Genomic DNA, 21,132 nt, shown 5'->3' with positions numbered 1-21,132 from the left:
TGTGGTTTCATTTCAAAGCCTGTAAATGTTAACTGTGGAAGAAATTTCAAGCTCCCTGTTTTCTGACAAAGGCGTTCAGATGGATGAATAGGTCCTCCTCAGTTCTGTCAATCAATCTCATTGACTCCATTTTCACGGCTATCAAAATGGAAAGAAAGCTAAAATTCACAACAAAGCCCTCCTAGAGGCATTCAGAGAAATCCTGAGAAGTTTTATTGGAACAACTGTTGTCAGAATGCCACATTGCTAATTGTTCTTATCATTTATTTCCTTATAATTTCCTCCCCCTTTTAGCCTGGTGTTAGTAATGATTTTGGCTACAGTATATTCTTCCATTGCCTCAGAACAAGAAACCCCTAGAAGAAAATACTTCTATATAACAGGATATGACAGGAGATTTGGGGGATTTAAAGCAAGAAAAGACGTTAGAATCTTGATGTAGCTCAATTCCATTCTTTTCTTTTTTTTTTTTAGTCCAGATATGAGAATTATTTATTTTTCTTCATTAAATTATGTGTAAAAATAGTTTTCAACATTGATTTTTATAAGAGTTTAGGTTCCAATTTTTTTTTCTCTCTCTCTCCTTCCCATCCTCCTTCTTCCTCAAGACAAGAATTTGAAAATTTCCCTTGGTGGAATGGACAGATGAGAAAAAATTGTTCCAAAGATCATGAAGGCAGCTGAAGCAGGTACTGTGAGAGTACTTAGAACTTGGCCGGAAAATGCAGATGTTAAGATCATCCACTGCATCCCAGGCCATTGCCAGTTGTCTTGGCTTCTCTCTTGCCACTGGACTTTTATGACTCTGGAAGAGATAGTCTGACTGAGAACTTGCTGCAACTCTACCTTACTTAAAAAATCCACTTCACCCATGAGTCAAAACATCATTCTATGCAATCATTGGTCCTCTCTGAAAACACAGGACAAAGAATAACATAAGCCCCTAATTCCATAATTTCTTATGATATTAAATCAATCTTAGTATAATGGTGCCTAAAAAAATCTTCACCATACAAAATATATACAAAATAATTTATGAGTTTTTGTTATCACCATTATGTTAATCTTATGTATTTCTATATTTTTCAATACTCAAAGATACTTTTACAACATTTATCTTATTTCACATCATGTTCATGAGGTCAAATACTGATATTCTTATTTCAAATATGGAAAAACAAATAAGAGTTTAATTTATTCATTGACAAAGTGACAGAGTTGGAGAGGGAATAGATCACTGTCTTCCTAGATTAATTGGCAGGAGACAACTCATGATTATCCAGGTATATAGTTGATCCAAACTGGATCCAATCAACCAAACTATCCTTTTTATCTCCAACTTAACAGTTTCAATGTTTGCTAGAGCTTTACTGCACAATTAAAATAGGACAGCTACTTTAGAAGGTCCTTTGATTTGGTGATATTAAGGTTACTTGTAAAATAAGCCTTCAGAATTGTCTTTAAGATAAGAATTTGAATAATTGATTGATATGTTTCTTTTTTTTTCTTTTTTTTTTTTTTTTATTGAGACAATTGGGGTTAAGTAACTTGCCCAGGGTCACACAGACAGGACATACTAAGTGTTTGAGGCCGGATTTGAACTCAGGTTTTCCTGACTTCAGGGCTGGTGTTCTATCCACTGTACCACCTAGCTGCCCCAATTGATGTTTCTGATAAAAATAACTGGAAAGAAATTTCTGCTTGGGGACCCAGGACAGAACACTTCACACAAATCAATGTACTCATAGTATAGTAGAAGCTATAAATTTGAAGTCACAAGACACCTCAGTTCAAATCTGGCCTCTGACATTTGAAATTTACATGACCATGATAAAATCACTTAAATTCTCTTTCTACACATTTTATAACAATACTACTAATAATACCTCTAACATTTAACCTCAAAGGATTGTGAAGAATAAATAAGAAAATATTTATGAAGCACTTTTCAGACCCTAAAGAAAAACCTAAATATCACATGTTATGAGCATTTCTTAATATTATACTTAGATGTATATTGACATATCAGGAATAATCTGATTCAAATACAGACTTGAAAGTTGTTTGCATAGCATTAATTCTATAAACTGCATTCAGATAAATCTTATTATAGTGAAGTTTTGTGTCTTCTTGGTAGAAGTGTTTATAATATATCAAAGACACTAGATTTCATGTTCAAATCCAAACTCTGCTACTTTCTATCTGTGAGATAAGCAAGTCACTCAGCTCTACTTATGGGCCTCAGTTCCCATAGGTAAAATATGAAGACTGGATGACTTCCAGAGTCCCTTCAGGCTCTAAGTCTATTTATTGTAAATATTGATATGTTACTTTGGGAAAATTAAGTAATCTCTCTGACACTCTCAGTTTTATCTTATAAAATTAAACAATTGGACTTTATTGTCTCAAAAGGTCCCTTCCAATCTATTCCAAAGGTCCCTCTAAATCTAAGATCATCTACAACATGATTGGTCAAAGAAACCTCTTTCAAGATGGCTAAGCTTCGTACATAAAAAAAAATGGGACTTAGAAATATGACGCTCAGCTAGGAGCTTTCAGCCAAGTCCCCTCCTAATGCCCATTTCCGTTTCGAATCCTTGAATAGCTTTCTCTCAAATCATACTTTCAGGCAGGGAGTAATTTTATATCATTTAGAGTAAAATTCAGTCAAATTTGCTACCTGCAGCTAACAGTGGGAGACGGTAGAAGCAATTTTAATTTCATGCTTTCCTGTCTTGGCTACTCACATGTAAGTCAAGCTTACCAATTTCCCATATTTAATCAAATGCACTTGCTCTTTCTAATTAAAGGAAAAATAGAAGACCCTTAGGCTGAAACTCATCCCTTACCACAGACAAATAGTGTTTCAAAAATTTTCAATTGTATTGTTTTCTCTTTAAAAAAAAAAAGTCAGGGTTGGTGGAAGAAAGAGTATTGGGGTCCCAGGTGAGCCGCAAAAAGCCTACTTATTTCTAATGAGCTTCACTAAAATGCTATGTATAATAGCTTGAGTTTTAGACCTTGTGAACAGAGCCCTGTTTAGTATTGGAAGGAGGAGGAAGAGAGTTTCTGGCAGAAATTTCTCCCTAGAAAAAAATTTTTTAAGTTGGTTTATTTTGTCTCTGGCTTCATTTCACCTCCCTCTACCACTCTTCTCCCTTTTTCCTAATGCCCCCCTCCTCTCTCTCTCTCTTAGATGTATCCTCCATGTGCTCATTCCCTAGGCCTTCCCTACTTCAGTCTTGCCCTGGACCACTACTGTCCTGCCTCACCATGCCAATAGTTTAATGCTACAAATGATCATTTTAGGTTTTTTTTTTTTTTTTTTTTAAATCTTCTCTCATCCAATGCCAATTTGCATTCTCTCAGTGTAACAGATTTCAGCTAGGTGTTAAAAGTAATGCCATCTGGTTGAGCAAATTCACCTGCAAACTGGTGATAGTCACTTTTTTCATCTTAAACCTAACATATGCAATATAATATAAGCATTTTCATCTGCATCATAGAACAGAAAGAAAGAATCATACATAAAATTACAAATTTCTATCTTCCAGTTGCTTTTTAAAAAATGTATATGATATCCCAAAAGTCTTAATGCAGTTTTTTATTATTAAAGCTTATATATGGGTATATACATATGTAATGTACATAATTGGCTCAACACAATAATAACTAGCATTCATATGAGGCTTATATTATGCTCCAGGCACTGTGCTAAGTACTTCACAATTATTTTGCTATTTGGGGTATATAGGGTATTCGGGGAAGACTAGTATCTTTGGTGTGAGGGTCTGCCAAACACTAGTTAGGGCTGCTCATCCACCCAGCACTCAAATCTCGCCTATGGCACCAAGAAGCAGTAGCCATTCCCTAGTGTGGTCATATCTGCAGATGAACTAAACCAAGTTGAAGGTAATAGGCCACAAACCCATTGGTGAGTTGGGAGGATGTCTACTGCAAATATGTGAAGATGTCCCCTGGGAAGAATGAGTGAATGAGAATAATTTTTTTTCCCCCCAGTGGCTGAAGCAAGTTCCATAGGACACTTAGAACTTGATCAGACATTGAAGATGCCAAGGTGGACTGCATCCCAGGCCATCACCGCTCATCCTAATTTTTCTCTTGCCACTGGACTTCAATAACTCTAGAAGAAAGAAGGAGGTTTGGCAACTTTGTGCAACTCCACATCCGAGTCAAGATATTGCCCCATGATGTCATTGGTCCTCTTCAAAAACAAAGGATGAACAACAATTATCTCATTTGATCCGCACAACAATCCTGAGGAAACTGAAGCAGAGTTTAAGTAACTTGTCCAAAGTCACACAGATATTTAGTGTATAAAGCTGGATTTGAACCTAGTTTTTCCTGATTTCAGACCTGCTCTGTCCACGTACTACCTAAGTGTCCTACATAATTTTCATAACTGTGCCTGTGATTCCTCCTAGTTGATAATCCCTTTAAAGAGGATGCTTGGTAAGATGTGTATAAGTACAGTTCATAAGCAAGTCAGGTATTTCCTTTTTAAGAAAGTGAAAGGGGGAGGAATGCAGTTATGTGACAAAGTATATAGAGTACTGGATCTTGGTTAGAAGGACCCGAGTTCAAATCTAACCTCAAGACACTAGGCACTTAGAAGCTCTGTGACCCTGGGCAAGTCCCTTAACTCCAATTGCAAAGGAAGGAAGGAAGGAAGGAAGGAAAGAAGGAAGGAAGGAAGGAAGGAAGGAAGGAAGGAAGGAAGGAAGGAAGGAAGGAAGGAAGGAAGGAAGGAAGGAAGGAAGGAAGGAAAAGAGAAATAAACCGAGAGAAAGAAAGAAACAAAGAAAAATGAAAAATGTATACCTTAGTTTGTTCTCAGAGCTCATCAGTTCTCTTTCTTGAGATGGATAGCATCATGAATTCTTCAGAATTATCTTAATCATTGTATTGACCAGAGTAGCTAAATCTTTCACAGTTGATAATCATTACAATATGCTGATATTGTGTACAATAATCTAGTTATACTCACTTGACTATGCATCAGTTCAAATAAGTCTTCCCAGGTTTTCCTGAAACCACTGCCCCTGTCAGTTCTTATAAGACAACTGCATTCTATCACAATTATAATCCTTTATTTAACCATTCCCCAATTGATAGATATATACTCCATTTCCAAATCTTTGGATCCACAAAAGGATATACATATGTATATACTATAAATATTTTTGTACATATAAGTACTTGTCCTTTTTAAAAATCTTTTTGGGTTATAGACCTACTAGCAATATTGCTGGTTGAAAAAGTATGCACAGTATTATAGCTTTTGGGATATAGTTCCAAATTGTTCTGCAGAATGGATAGATGAGTTCACAACCCCACCAACAATGCATTAGTGGACCTCTTTCACACACACACACACACACACACACACACACACACACACACACACACATCTCTAGCATTTGGAGACTATTTTCAAAAAGATCCCTCTAACCTTGAAAGCAGAAGTCTCCTTGCACTCTCTCTATGCAATTATTGTCACTGGATTGATGTAGTGGATGGCTATAGCTTCTTCAGCCAGGGTAAAATACAACATAGGATAATAGTTTTGACCTGCAACAACTTTGAGCTGGAATTTAAACAACTGATATGTTTTCCACCAGAAAACAATTGAAACAAAGAAATAAATTCCACTTGAGAATTTAGTCTAAGACAGGAAACACAAATCAATGAGCAATTCAAAGAAACTCATTCTACTTCAAAAAAGCACCCAAGGTACTTATAAGTTGGTTCCCAGAGTTATAAAATAGTCAAGTTATAGGACACCCTCAGCTAACTGCTTTTTCTTAATAGACCATCAGCTTGTGTTGTCACTATTTGTCCAAAAAAAAAAAACCAAATAACAAAAACCAGGGAAATTGCTCCAGTGACAAGATTGGATTTCAAGAAAAAAAATGTATTGGAAGGTGAAGCCAAGATTTGGTTGATTGTTGTCCTTTTTTCTTGAAGAGGACCAAAAATAACATCATTATGCCAGAACAGATTGGGCACAAATAATCCACATGAATATTTGGAGTGGCAATGTCTCTAAATTTGTGCATCTTACATTTCTTTTGAGCTACTGCAATTCTACTTCACACATAGAATACAACATCTTCTTTGATGTGGACACACCATGCTGGTGGGCCTTTGCCAGTGTCTTTAATATTTTGCAATCAATTCAAAAGTTTTTCAGATAGACTTTGAGAGTGTCTTTGTATTGTCTCATGTGAGTTCTCCATAAAATAATCTTTAGCAAAATAGAGGACTTCCAAGCATTTCTAATGGAAAAAGCAGAGCTGTGGTAAAACTTTAAATCTTAAATAAACAGGTTATAAGAAACACAAAAAGGTTAACATGAATGAACACTCATAATAGACTAAAAATAATTTGCTTACATTTAAGTATGGGAAGATACTACATATATTCCTTCTGAAATTTAACATCATCAAAGGTCATAGAGGCAGTCCCATTAGAGAAGACTTAGGAGTGATTCTGTTTTGCCTTGATCTAAAGAGAAGAATGGAGGGAGAGGAGAAGAGAATTACACTGCAGGCAGAGAGAATGGAAACTTAAGGAAAATTATTTCACATAATCAGGGTGTAGAAGTAGAAGCCTATAAAAATAAGAAATGATGGGAAAGAACTGGCATTTGAATCTTACTCTCATCTAAATACCTAAGTAGTTAAAGAACAGAAGTGTATACACAATTGGGTACAGAAATACATCTCACTCAAAAGGGAAATAGGAGAAAGGAAAGGGGGGGGTATTACAATGTGGGCAAATTAAGGGAAAGACTTAATTGTTCTCATTCATTCTTCATTCTGGAAGAGGACCAGTGATATCAGGAAGATGATGAATTGACCTGCAAAGTAAATTGGATTTAAGTGAGGCAGAACTGTGCAAAGTTATCAGTCATACTTTCTCTTCCGGGATCATCAGAGTCCAGTGGCAAGATAAAGGTCAGGACAACTGGCAATATCAATGAAAGATCCTGACCATTTTAAGCTAAGATCTTTCCCAGGTCTCAGTTTGCCTGAGACAACACTTATTCATTAATTAAAGGCTAGGAAAAACTCTAAGAATGTGCAAAAATATTTATAGTTTTTTGAGATAGAATGGGAACCTGATAAATCAATTGGGAAATAACTGAATAAGTTACAATTATAAAAATGTAATGGATACTATAAGAAATGAAGGTGATTTCAGAGAAATCTTAGAAGATTTGTATGAACTAATAGGAAATGGAATTAACAGAAACAGGAAAACAATTTATACAACAACAATAATATTGTAAACACAAACAACTATGAAAGATTCAACTGATGAGTATAATAACCAACCATGATTCCAGAGAGTCCTCTCTGGAACATGCTACCCATCTCCTGATAAAGAAATAAAGGACTCAGAGTCTAAAAGGACACTTTTTAAAACATGCAAATAGAAATTTGTTTTGCTTAGGAATAAGGATTTTCTTTTTCTTTCATTTTTCTGTGGGGTAAGAGGCAGTTAGTTAAGTAGGAGGAGTTAGAATGGGAGAGAGAAAAAATGAATTGTGCTGATTGAAAAATTAATTTTAAAAAACCATCAAGAAGGAAATGTATAACTAATTTAGAAAAACTAATAAAATTCTTCTATTTATTCAGACTTATTCTCCTTTTATTTTTTTTAAAGTGAACAAATTTACATTGACCTTGAACAACCAAACGAATCTGACAAGGACCAAGCATTTCTTCCACTGTATATTTCTGAAATATTTTAGGGAGTAGTCAAAAGTGAAAGAAAAAGGCACTTAGCTAACAAATATTCTTCTATACATATTCTCATTTTTCTGGTGCCTCTAAAGGATGAGTTATATAGTGACTTCTTTATTTTGCCATTAAGCAACCATACCAGATTTCATTGATTTGTCCAAGGAAACTAATTCCTTGAATTATTATGCTGTAATATTTAATTCTGATTTTAAAAGCTGAAGACTATAATTGAATAAGAACCTGAGGCTTTTGGGGAGGAGTGAGATGTTTAAAAAGTTCAAGAGACATAATTTCCAGGTAATCATTTTATTAATAGTATTAGCAAGAAATTGAATGATACTCTGAAATGCCAAAGACAAATCATGGCAGTGGGCTCATAGTTTGTATGATCTTGGAAGAGTGATTGTTCCCAAGGGTAGACTGGTTAACAATTAATGAGAGAATATTGCAATGAGAGGTGGACCTACTCTAATGAGGGGCTAGGGAATGTAACTTTAATTATTTCATTTATTTCTTAATTGTCCAGCTTTGGCCAATCTAATCAAAGAATTTACCCCCATCTAAATCCTTGAGCACAATGGGCTTCTCTATGTTAGATTAAATTCCTTGTAAGGTTGAGTGGGATCTGAACAAGATTGAAAAGAAAGTTAATTCAATCTATTATCAATGTCCTTCAGAAGATGAACTTCAAAATGAGGACTAGAAAAAAAGGAACTCTGGATCTCCTCAGATAACTGGTTTTTAATAATTATTTCTCTCAGGAAAAAAGAAAGACCAAAAGGAGTAATGAAAAAGCAGAGCAGCTTCATTATGCTCTTACATCTAATTACACCTCATTGGCTCTCTAATAAAAGGGTCAGTTCCTTTTCCTGGGATTTTTCCTGGAATTGTCCAAAGATCCATCATTTAATAGCAATATCCTTTTGGACATATTCTGTAACTTCAAGCTATGGAACACTATAGTCACTGAAAAATAGAAAATGAATATCTGTGTCAGAGAATAATGGAAAAGCTCATGGTATGTAGGAATAGAGTGAAAAATACTACAAATTATGAAAAGTTGGAAGAAACTATGTCATTTATTGATGAGGCAAGTATTTATTAAGCATGAATTAAAAATATTTGCTAAAATTCTTATTTTTACACATGTAAAACAGTGTGTTAGAAAGTGGAAATACTATTTTCCTTCAAGTAGGAAAGCCTTTAGCCTCTAGTTCTATTCTACATTTCATTATATAAAGTAAAACACATACACACACGTGTGTGTGTATATATATATATATATATATATAGAGAGAGAGAGAGAGAGAGAGAGAGAGGGTGGGGAGGTATATGTATGTATACAGGCACTGTGCTCCAATGTCCTTAAAGAAATATAGTACTAAGAAAAGAAAATGGGCTGGTCATGTAGCAAGTGTGAGGGATGACTGATGGGCAATCTAGTGCTCCACTGGTATCCTTCCAATATTTGGACAAAATGAAAAAGGCCTACCCAGAAAGATTATGAAAAGTCAGGAATGACAGACATTGGATAGGCACCAATAGGATGGGGAGGTTGCAATGTACATTGTTGGAAGGGACATCAGTGAGATCACAAATCTAGTTGAATTCATTTGGACTTTTATTCACTTTCTCTGTCTCATCCAAGTATGTGCTAAAGCCACATAACCAGAATCATAGACATATTCTGTTCTGTTCTGTCCAATTCAATTCAATTTTTTCTGAGGTATTTATTTTTTGATAGTGACAGCATCAAGAAAGTCAACTATCTTTCCATTTTCCATCCTACTACTTCACTGAGATTATTTAGTACTTTCCTTTGGCTTCCTGAAATGGCTTTATATTTTGTTTTTAAAGAAAACACCTAAAGTGGAGAGGGAAGGCACACATTCGGAAATGTAGGTGATGTGAAAACAAACCAAAAAAAAAATTTCATAAAATTAAAAGGAAAGATTCTATAACAGCCACTATAGAACCTTTAAAACAACTACACAACATGTAGATTAATGCAAAAGTAATCAAAGGGAGGGAAGAGTGGAATAGGATAAGGTGGGGTACAGAGGAGTGTTTAGATTAAAGGGAATGGGATAAAATGTGTGGATTAATTAATAATAATGTGTGGGATAAAGAGGGAAGGAAATTATGCAGGCCAAAGATAAGGCAGGGATCCCAAGGGTGGGGGGAAGTTAAGTAATAACTGGGCAAGTTAAGGAGTAAAATTAAAATAGAAGAGTTAGCAAGGTTAGAAAATAAGAGATATATAAAAACATTACAAGGATCAGGAGTAGAATGTATTAGGAACAAAAAAAAGTAGGGTTAGTATTCACTGACCTCAAAGTCAAACTTAAAAATTCAATCAAGAGAGAAAACTACATTATATGTCAGTCATATTAATACTGTTTTAGATGCATATCTATATATGTGGACATGCATCTCTCTATATATGTGTATATATGTAGGTAAGTATGTATATATGTGTATATAAATATATGTATGTGTGTGGCTATGTGGCTGGGGTGTATATGTACATATGTATACATGTATATTACATGTACATACATATATGTGTGTACATGTATATATAAATATATCAGTTTTTAACTATAAACTGTTTGGGAAAATGAAAGGGGGAAAAAAATAAAGTGAGAAGTACATGAAAGAGATCACAAGGAAGCAAAGAAAAGAGGGATAGTCATGAGTATCATCTTTTCTATTATATATATATATATTTTGAAATGGAAATTTATTGTCACACATTTAGAATCTTCCCTGATGTTCTTCTGGACACATGACAATGATGTGTTTTTTTTTTCTTTTCTGTTCTTATTTTTCTATATTTTATTGTGCAACATACACATATCATATATTTGTATATTGCTTACTTTGTATATTTCTATAATTGTGCCTACTATTTGCCATTAAGCACTTTACAAATATTATTTCATTTCATCTTCACAACCATCCTAGGAGGTAGGTACTATTATATCTCCATTTTGCAATTAAAGGAACTGATGCTGACAGAGATATAGTGACTTTCTTAGGATCATACAACTAGTGTCTGCAGTTGTTCTGAACTCACATTTTTCAGGACTCCAGGCTCAATACTCTATTTACTGAACAACTTTAAGCTTTATATGTGTGTGTATGTGTGTGTGTGTGTGTGTGAATATGTATATTCGTGTGTGGACATACATACAATTTTGGATTTCCAAAAATCTTAGTGCATTTTGGGATACCTGGTGTATGCCCATCTTTTCCTAGTACAACTTATTCTCCTGAAAGACAAGGACTATTTCATTTTTGATTTTATATTCCCAGGCCCGGATACATGGAAGATGCTTAATAAATGTCCATTGATAAAATGATTGGATAGCAGTGAGCAGAAAAAAGTAACTGGGTATCTAGACACTTTGCATTTTTCCAATAGGTTTGGGAAACTTGGCCTAGAAACCTAGCATCCTAGGAATATCCTCTTTCTTCTCTTTGTTGACAGAGGTAATTACGGAATCATAAAACCTAAGAACCAAAAGGAATCACACAAGCTAACCTCTTCATTTTATATATGCATAAACTAAGAGGTAATGACTCAGTCAACATCAGTGAGTTGAAGTCAGTATGAGAGCTCAGATCTTTTCTACATCTGTTGGGTCTTAAACTCTGAAAATTCATTAAGGGTGTATTCTTGCTGAACTGGCTCTTTGAGGACCAAGAATTCACTGAACTTTTTTCTAATTTTAAACACTTTAGCCATGATTAAAAGCAGCACATATGACTTACCCAATATAAGGTAAACTCTGATGTGTACAATTGCAAAGAACTGAGTCTGTTTCTTAAATAATCACAACAGACATGTATATAGCATTTTTAGATTCATGAAGCACTTTATATGCATTAGATAATGGACTCCACACAACTATGTGAAGCAAGCACTATATCTATTATTATCCCCATTTTGCAGATGAGAAAATTGAGGTTTGGAGAGGTCAAATGATTTGTCCTTGATTATGCAACTAGCCAAGTAACAAAATCTGTATTTGAATGCAGATCTCTCCTGGTTACAATTTTATTATTCTTTCCACCACATCACACTGCCTTTCTGTGCCTTTTATGTATGGGGAAAAATTAGTCATCTACAAGATGTAGAATTCAGAATATGAACTCTGTCCCATCAGCCTACCATGGTGCAAGGAACCTCCACCTTTAGGCGTGTTCTCTGAAGGTGTCAACCTGAGTGACTGGAAAGAGAGTGGCACCATAGTGCACAGAGTACCTGGCCTGGAGTCAGCAAGACTCATCTTTCTGAGTTCAAATCTGACCTCAGATACTTATTAGCTCTGTGTGACCCTGGGCAAGTCCCTTAACCCTGTTTGCCTCAGTTTCCTTTTCTGTAAAATAAACCAGAGAGGTAAAAGGCAAATCCCTACAGTATCTCTGCCAAGAAAGCCCCAATGCCGTCACATAACCAAACAAGAACATAAATGGAGAAGTTTGGAGAGGTATGAGAGTGGGAGAACTATAAACGTAAATTATTTAGTTTAAGGAAGTAGTTTGCAAATTTTTTGGTCTCAAGACCTCTTTACAATCTTAAAAATATAACAAGCATACCCCAAAGAGCTTTTGTCTGCATAGGCTAAATTTATCAATGTTTACTATATTCAAAATTAAAATTTCTTAGTACTATTATAAAAATAGTTTTTACTTCAAAAACCTCCTGAAAGGGCCTTGGGGACCACACTTTGAGAACTGCTGCATTAATCATCTCCAGAAGATCCCTGTTAAATTCATTTGGGTTATTTGGCAGGGATAACAAATGGACATTTCAGAAGAGAATATTTTCTCACATTGCTTTGTTATTAACAAGAGAGAAAGACTGAAAGGATTGTAGAGACACAAGGTCATGGATTCAGAAATAGGAAGTACCTCAGAGACCATCCAGTCCAAACTCTTCATTTCACAAGTCCTGGGAATTGCCAAGATGTTTTGATAGGGACAAGAAGATCAGAAAAAGTCAAGAAAATGGGTCATTTCTGGAAAAATAATACTGAAATGGATGGAGGTAAGGGACATGGAGAAGATTTAAGTTATTAAGTTACTGCTGGAGATATATAATAAAAGAGGCAAAATAAATCCCCATTTCAGAATTGCAACTAGACTGAACTAAGTATTTGTGGCTTCTATAAGCCACAACCATATGTAGAGTTAACTATCAAATGCCAATCCATTTGTACATCAAGCCCTGATCCTTGCTGAAAGAAAAGTAGGCCAGACATGACAGACAAAACATATGGAGCTTCCTACTCTGCTCTGAGCCCTACCCCCCAGCAATATTACACTAAAGATGATCCTTTAATTAGCCATGATAAAGTCAAAAAATATAGAAGAAAGACACTTCAGTGATTTTTCAGAATTCTGATAGCTAGACTACCCTCAGCATTTTGGGGAAAAAAAATTTTAAGTACCATTTCAGGTTAATTAAAAATTTAAGATTTATTCGAAAAGAGGAGAAATTCATATATACTTATGTTCTTAAACCCAGAGATTATATATGGTCTTTCTCTTCCCATTAGAAATCATCAAAATAACATTTGTACCACAGATGGTAGTCTGCTTTTCCAAACAGTTTTACTTGGTATTGACCGTGTATCTGAGATAGCCCTCCCAGAAAATGTGGATGGAATCTAGAATTCCAGAATCCCTTCTAGTATTCCAAATTTATGAATGAGTATCTATCATGGCTCCATTATAAGAAAGAAATCCTGCATACCAACTTTCAGCCTTGATAGTCTACTGAAAGGGTTTTAGATACCTCATAAAACCTTATTTTAGGTCCTGATTGCTTTTCTACACAAAGTCAATATTTGCTGGTGAAAATTGGGATGTTATTTTTAAATATGACTTATTTGAGGTCAGCGGAAACAGCTGTAGGTTATTGAGAGGACTAGAGTCACTTGACATCATTAAATCTCCCAAGTTAGAGATGCCCATAGGGACAAATGCTTTCTCTGGGGAAATAAAGTCACTTGTTAATGTGAGTGGTTTGTATTGTAATGGGCTTAATAAACTCTCATGTTAGTTTGTAAGTAGTACATTACTTACTTGCAAAAAAAATATGCAGTTTTGTATGTTGTTGGCACAGGAAGATGTAATAAAATAAATCTAATTGCTCTGAAAGGTAGATGAAATGGGTTTTGCTCTTGCTTTCCTTTGAAGCTATATCTTCCTCTTTTGTCTTTCCTCGGGATGTCTAGAAAATTCCTTGTCCTACAATCATATACTGGCAATAATATTGGTTGACTTGATCCCTACCCCCTTTAATGCTTTATAAGAATGTAAGCAAAATGGAAAGATCAGCCTTTGGCTGGCTTCCCTTTCAAAAATAAAGTTCTCTCCAAACATTTTAAACTTCCCTCCTATCTATATTTTTAGAAGATGCAAAATAAGAAATTGAATTAAAATGCCATCATCCCAAACTACCTCCCAAATGAAAAAAGACAAAATTCTCCATTACTCAATAATGCTGGGTTTTGAGTAGATGTCCATCAGTTAGAGAATGGTTGAATAAGTTATGGTATATGAATGTTATGGAATATTATTGTTCTATATGAAATGATCAGCAGGGTGATTTCACAGAAAACTGGAGACATTTGCATGAACTGATATTAAGTGAAATGAGCAGAACCAGGAGATCACTGTATATGGCAACAGCAATATTATATGATAATTAATTCTGATATATGTGGCTCTCTTCAACAATAATATGATTCAGATTAATGCCAATGGTCTTGTGATCAAAACAGCCATCTACACCCAGAAAGAGGAATGTGGAAACTGAGTGAGTGTGGATCACAACATTCTCACTCTTTTTGTTCTTGTTCACTTGCATTTTATTTTCTTCATCATTTTCTTTTCTGGTTTCATTTGATTTTTCTTGTACAGCAAGATAACTATATAAATATGTAGGCATGTGTTGGATTTAACATATATTTCTACCATATTTAACATACATTAGACTACTTGCCATCTAGGGAAGGGGAATGGGAGAAGGGGAGGAAAACTGGAACACAAGGTTTTGCAAGGGCTAATATTGCAGAATTATCTTATGCATATGTTTTGAAAAATTAAAAGCTTTAGTAAAGTAAAAAAGAATGATGTTTCAATAACATAATATCCACTGAAACAAAACTGGGAGTTGTAAATGTAAACCCAGTACCTTCTTTCTCCCCAACATATACTTTAACTGGGTTGTCTAGTTTTTCCCTGAATATACCTGAGTTGTCCTTTTGATAACTGACTGCCACAAGCTAAAAATTTGGTTTTCAGAGGATCACAAATATATATATCATTCTAGGCAAGATTACGTAATATTTCTGGCTAAGTGGGTTCCAACCACACTTGACTATTTCTAGGAAACCCAAAATACATTGGACAAACCCTCTGTGGTGATCTTAGGGGAGAAAATGCACAAAAATTCCACTTATTTGGTATGCATGGATGGATATGAATGATTGGAGAAAATACCCGTACGGACAAAATTGTAGTCGCATTGGAATATTGGATGTTTCCTTTCTTGTTTCCAAGCACTTAACATATTGTGTAGCACATTCTAGGCACTTAATAAATGCTTGATTTTCTTACTTAACTAGACTTATGTTTTCCATTTCCCATGCTGGAATATTCCAGGACAACATGTTGCTAAATGAAATTTCTCTCCTGAAATAATCTTGTGGATTTATATATATATATATATATATATATATATATATATATATATATAATATTTCAACCAAGAAAGTGCAACCTTACAGTATATTAACTGGTGATATATAACTGGTGATATTTATAAAAACTCAGTTCTCTGAGATCTCCGCACAATACAAGAGATAGGCTCATGAGTGAGACCAAGAAGGTATGCAGTGTAAGTCTGATAAAATATTACATTTATTAGATTTATTCAGCAGCAGCATTTCCCAGTTGCTTTTCCAATCATGATACATTTCATCATAATTACAATAATAGCTCTAAACGTGGGCAACAAATATGAGAAATCAGGTATAGAACAATCACTGGTAAATGTTTTATTCATTATACATTTATTAAATTTGCAGTTTATAGGCATGGTTAATTTAACGTTTCTTGTCACCTATCCTAGTTATGGCCCTAAACTTTCATTAAATGGTTCCTGTTATGTAAACTATACTGTTATTACATAGAAAACCTAAACTATCCAGGACATTCTGCTACAGATATGTAGATTCAAACAGAGAACCTAATAATAGCTATTTCTAAAAACTGTTTTCCCTTTCTATTCATATCCATCTCAGGAAATAAATAGTCAATGACAATGAAATTTGCACAAAATGTCCAAACCAAAGTTTGAGTTGTTTTGTTGGAATTTTTTGTAACATATTTGATGAAAAGGCATTTTCTAACTACAACATTTCAGTCCCTAGGAAAGACTGCTTGACATGCCAGTCAAGTGAGTAACATGTTCCATATATCATCAGAAGAAAAAAAATATCATTAGATGAAGTACAAAGTATCACATAGGATGTGGCTAGCATCTAATGATACAAAATCTTCTTATAAGTATCACAAATAGAAATGTTTTAGTGGCAATTCAAGGGAGAGCCCTCAGAGAGGGAGACAGTACAGATATTCTATTTGACAACATAAAAATGTACAATGGCTGTTTAGGTTGTCAGTCTTTGAACTAAAATATGCTAAATTATTTTCCTATCTTCTGCATAAACTGAAGAGTCTAGAGTCATCCTTTATATATTGGTGTGTATAAATACAGTGTCCTCTTGATATGAAAGAATTTGGAATTTAACAGTATACAGCAATTTGGTGCTAGTGTATACAAATAGATGGACATTATGGAGCAGTCCAGGTTCTATTTCTGAATAAATCTGAAGAGGAGAATATGGTACTCTTTGTCTGAAAATGGACAAGGCCTTTAAATTACCTTGATTTTTCCCCCCTCAATTGAAATAATTTAATTCTAGCAATGCAATAACCAATTCAGGAGACATTTTTATTAGCAAAATCAATGACATGATAATTTTCCTAAAATTTACAAATATACAAATATATTTATAATATTACTTTCAGACAGCTTCAGTGCAAAGATATACATATAGTACATTGTGATAATTTTTCATAAAAATATGAGTCAACATGAGTAAAAAAACACAAGGCATAGTTGCAACAGACATCTCCAACTATAGGCAAGATATTATATATATATATATGTATATATTTTATAAAGTACTGAATGTTAACCTTTTTCCATCTGTTTGTAAAAAATATATGTGCAAAAGTATATTTCTAATTATTCCCTAAAATCAGTGGCACTAGTTATACCTCAGAATCCTCTTTTACAAGATTAGCAGTATCTTTAAATGTATCTTCAGTTGCTATGTAAGCTGGAGTTTGATCTTTTCTTTGAATAATGTCAGCAGAAAGTGAAGGAGATGGGGGTGGTACAGCAGCTGTAACTTCCTGTTGCTCCTTCTCCATCTATAATAATAATATAAGAATTATTGACCTTTGTTCATCCAATTACTTCTCGGAAATCTCAAACTGATTCTTTAACAAAGATCTTAAATTCAATATTCTATAACTAAAGTCATTGTCCTTCTCCCTAAACCTTCCACACACCTCCAAATCCCACCTTCCCTATTACTGTAAAGAGCAACATCATCTTACCAGTCCCTTAGTCAAAAAACCTAGTTATCTTTGGCTCCTCTCTGTCCCTCATGCCTAGAGCACTCTCCTGGAGCATTCTCCCTCAGCTACTGTCTTTATTTATATCCTAAATTAAATCCCATTTTTCATAAGAAGCATTTCCCAATTCTTTTTAATTCTAGTACCTTTCCTCTTTTAATAATTTCTTATTTCTTCTTCTTGTTTGTCCTTCATTTTTGAAAAGAACAAAAGACATCACATGGATCATGTTCTGACATGTGAATGAATTGGAAATTTGTTTGTACATATAAGATGACCTCATATCAGGTACCCCTCACAGTCACCCACACACTATTTTCCAGCTTCCTTTTATGTATTATCTTCCTATATCAGATTGTGTGCTCCATGAGGACATACAAAAGACATGATAAATCTTTTGCCTCATTTTTTATTTTCAGCACTTAAGCACAGTGCCTGGAACCTAGTAGATGGTTAATAAATATCTATTGACTAACTGATATCCCATATATTATTAGCAAGGCAAATGTATATGTGGAAAGAAAAGAGATCAAGGTGAGTACAGTTAAATTTTGATATTGGTTTTTAAAAGGAGGAGGAAGAGAAAGAACGAGAATACATGCATCTGAATTGGTAAAGTAATTTGGGCCTAAAGAAAAAACCAAACTAAGGAAATCTTTTACCTCTGCATAAATTGGATTTTCAAAGTTGGTACTCTGCTTCAATTTTCGTTTGAAGAAACTCCATTTTGACTCCTAGAGGAAGAGAGAAGGGTAGGAGAGGGACAAAACCGGTAAATTTTAATAATTAGATTTTAGTTTTTCCGCTTGATTTCCTTCCCTGACAGACAAAGGAATCTGGGGCTATGTTCTTCTGCTGGTGCTGTGAATCATTTAATAATGTCTATGGTCTCCTATAGTAACTGAAAGACAATTTTATGCTCTTTTTACTCTTTTCACCTAGTGGTTTCAAAGCTCCATTCACCTTCAATTTTTCAGAACATCTACCTCTCACTTTGATTAATAGGGTCATTATACCAATGTCCAAATCAAACATCAGGGCAGTTCACAAGTGTTGGACGCAAAGTTAAAGTGTTCATCAAAAGCGGATTCTGACATACATGTCTGCTTTTGACTTGATTCCCCTTGGGAAATGGTTTATCCTCTCTAGGATTCAGTTTTCTTGTCTGTATGATTGAGCATAGTCAACAGTGAGCTAGACTTGTCACCAGGAAGACTCAGGTTCAAGTCTCATCTTGGATATATTCTAGCTGAGTGACACCTGAGTGGGTAACTCACTGGGCAAATCACAACACCTCAGTACTTCAGGCAGCATGTACTAGTAAATGGAGGTTTGGTTTTTTTTTAATTGTAGATAGCAGCTAAGTGGCATAGGGAAACAGACCTGGATTTAGGAAGTTCAAATCTGGCTTCAGACACTTAGCAGATATGTGGGCAAGTTATTACTGGGCAAGTCATTTCACCTATATTTCCCTTGATTTCCCCATATGTAAAATGAGGATAAAAATAGCATCTACATCCCATAGTTGTGAGGACAAAATGAGAGAATATTTATAAAGTGCTGAGCACAGTGCCTGACAGTTATTATCGTTCATCTGGGACTTACCAATAACAAATAAAAAACGAATCAGAGCCCTATCCCCCTGAATTCCCTTAAGGCCCTAAATGTCTGGTCCATGTTTTAAAAGAAAGTAAAGGGAAGAAGTTGGATTACAGCATCTTTTTCTTCAATGACTTTCTGTTTTTTAGCTGATTTTCTAAATAACCTCCTGTTATAGTATGGCTACTTCCCAGCAGTGTTTAAAAGGCCTGAAAGTCCAGAGACTAATAACAAACAATAAAGAGATCCTTAACAAACCCACTTGGAAGTCTCAATAATGTAGTAGCCCAGGTCCCAGTGCCACAATTCAAATGATTTATATATTATTTCTCAATGCTTTTGCTCAAAGATTTAATGGTTTTCTTGCTTCCTATTGTATCTTTCCAGAAAGCAAGGAAATAGGGTCAGACTATTTCAGATTTAAATTTACACTTAAAATTCAATTTAAAATTTATTTATTTAAAATATATATATTTTGTGCCTTTAAAGGGCAAATGATAGAATGATGGAGTGTTGTGTTCCCAAGAAATAATTATCTCTTATCCCCAATACTCAATATGTTGCCAAGGTCTGTTGATTTCACCATTGCACCATCTTTCAATACACTTTCTCTTCTCCTTTGATACTGTCACCACCCTAGTGCAGATTCTCATCATGTCATTCCTGTATTACTGCAAGAGTTGATTGGTTTGCCTGCCTGCAGTCTTTCTTCTCTTTGTCTTCCATTCAGCCACCAGAGTAATTTTCCTACAGCATGGATACAACCATGTCAAACCTCTAATCAATAAACTCCACTGATTCCCTGTTGCCTCTAGGATCGAATATGAAATGCTCTGTTAAAACTCAAAGTCTTTCATAACCTAGCCTCCTCCTTTCCTTTCTTCTCATATCTCACTCACTGACACTTTTTTTTCACTCCAGTGACATTGGTCTTCTTCTTGTTCGATGAACAAGACAGCCTAGAAATTTCTTAATTTGCTGGTGTGGAGTCACCCTTAGTTAATAGAATCAAGAATTGTGATAGAATTCTCTCCACCAAGCAGATCCCAATCTGTCCTTGATTTAGTAGATCAAGTCTTGGAGTCTTGGAACATGTTAAATGATTTTCCAGGGTTAAAGGCTGGTGACAATTAAAATTTGAACCCGTATCTTTTGGATTCAAAATATTCTTGAAGTCCACAATTTCTTTAGACTCTCCAAGAAGACACACAAAAATGATTAAAAAATCTCTTTTTTTTTAAGGACTCTTCTTAACTAAGCCAATGTTTTTCCTTCTTCACCATCTTATCTTTCTATAGTGTTTTGTGATTGACAAAGCATTTCCCTCACAACAACTCTGAGAGATAAGTATCATTATCCTCATTTTACAGCTGAAAAAATTGTGGAACAATCTGTTCCATAATCAACCTGAGTCTTTGATCTTCCTCAATGTGATCAAACTGGGAACTCAGTTCTTTTTGAGGGAAGACAGAAAACTTCCTGAATCATGTGCTTCTATGTGGACTAGGCAGCCTAGCTTTGTAATAAAACCCCACATAAGGGCTTGCCTGAGTTCAAAATCAAAAGGTTCCTAACAAAGAAGTAGAGCTTGTACCTTTTTGCTTTTATCTCCTAGAGAAATCAAATGCATTATTAATGAAAGCCTAGAAAAATAATATCATGGAACCACTGAGATTTCATGTTCCTAACCTAGATTCTTTTGAACATATTTTCAGTGAAAGAAAACCTGCTGAGAATGCCTAGTACTTTTAATATCACCCTAGAGTGACTCTTAGCAAGTAAAGTGCTGCCTCCTTTGAAACAGTCACATCGTCACAGGTTTAGCCAAGATTGGAACAAATATCTAAGCCCCTGAGCAGCAAGGGTCAACAAGTTCATTCAACCATAGGAGTGTGAGATGAGCATCTGGTTCCATTAAGTATCACATTGAATCACCTGTTAATAATTCATGAGATTAGATTGAAAGCTCAGGAGAAGAGATGACTAAAGAAGAATGTTAGAAAACCTGCAGAGTCAACTTCTCTTCTAGGCTTCC

At 34.8% G+C, this 21,132-nt stretch overlaps 1 protein-coding gene across 6 annotated transcripts in view; it reads right to left on the bottom strand.

Annotated features, from left to right (window-relative positions):
• Positions 1-15,662: 15,662 nt before the first annotated feature.
• The window catches only part of LRP2 (LDL receptor related protein 2), a 233,801-nt gene continuing 228,331 nt past the window's right edge, over positions 15,663-21,132 (bottom strand). For all 6 annotated transcript variants that reach the window (XM_023499266.2, XM_023499267.2, XM_031960509.1 and 3 more), the window contains 2 exons: positions 18,161-18,232; positions 15,663-17,291 (listed from right to left, as the gene is read on the bottom strand). In XM_023499266.2, the coding sequence (XP_023355034.1) occupies positions 17,130-17,291; positions 18,161-18,232 (234 nt within the window). In that variant the 3' untranslated portion in view covers positions 15,663-17,129. The remainder of the gene's footprint in view (positions 17,292-18,160; positions 18,233-21,132) is intronic.

This window comes from Sarcophilus harrisii, chromosome 3 (genome assembly GCF_902635505.1).
Source record: "Sarcophilus harrisii chromosome 3, mSarHar1.11, whole genome shotgun sequence".
In the NCBI taxonomy this organism is placed as follows: domain Eukaryota; kingdom Metazoa; phylum Chordata; class Mammalia; order Dasyuromorphia; family Dasyuridae; genus Sarcophilus; species Sarcophilus harrisii.
Note: the sequence above shows the minus strand (reverse complement) of the source record. Positions and strands in the feature narration are given on the sequence as shown.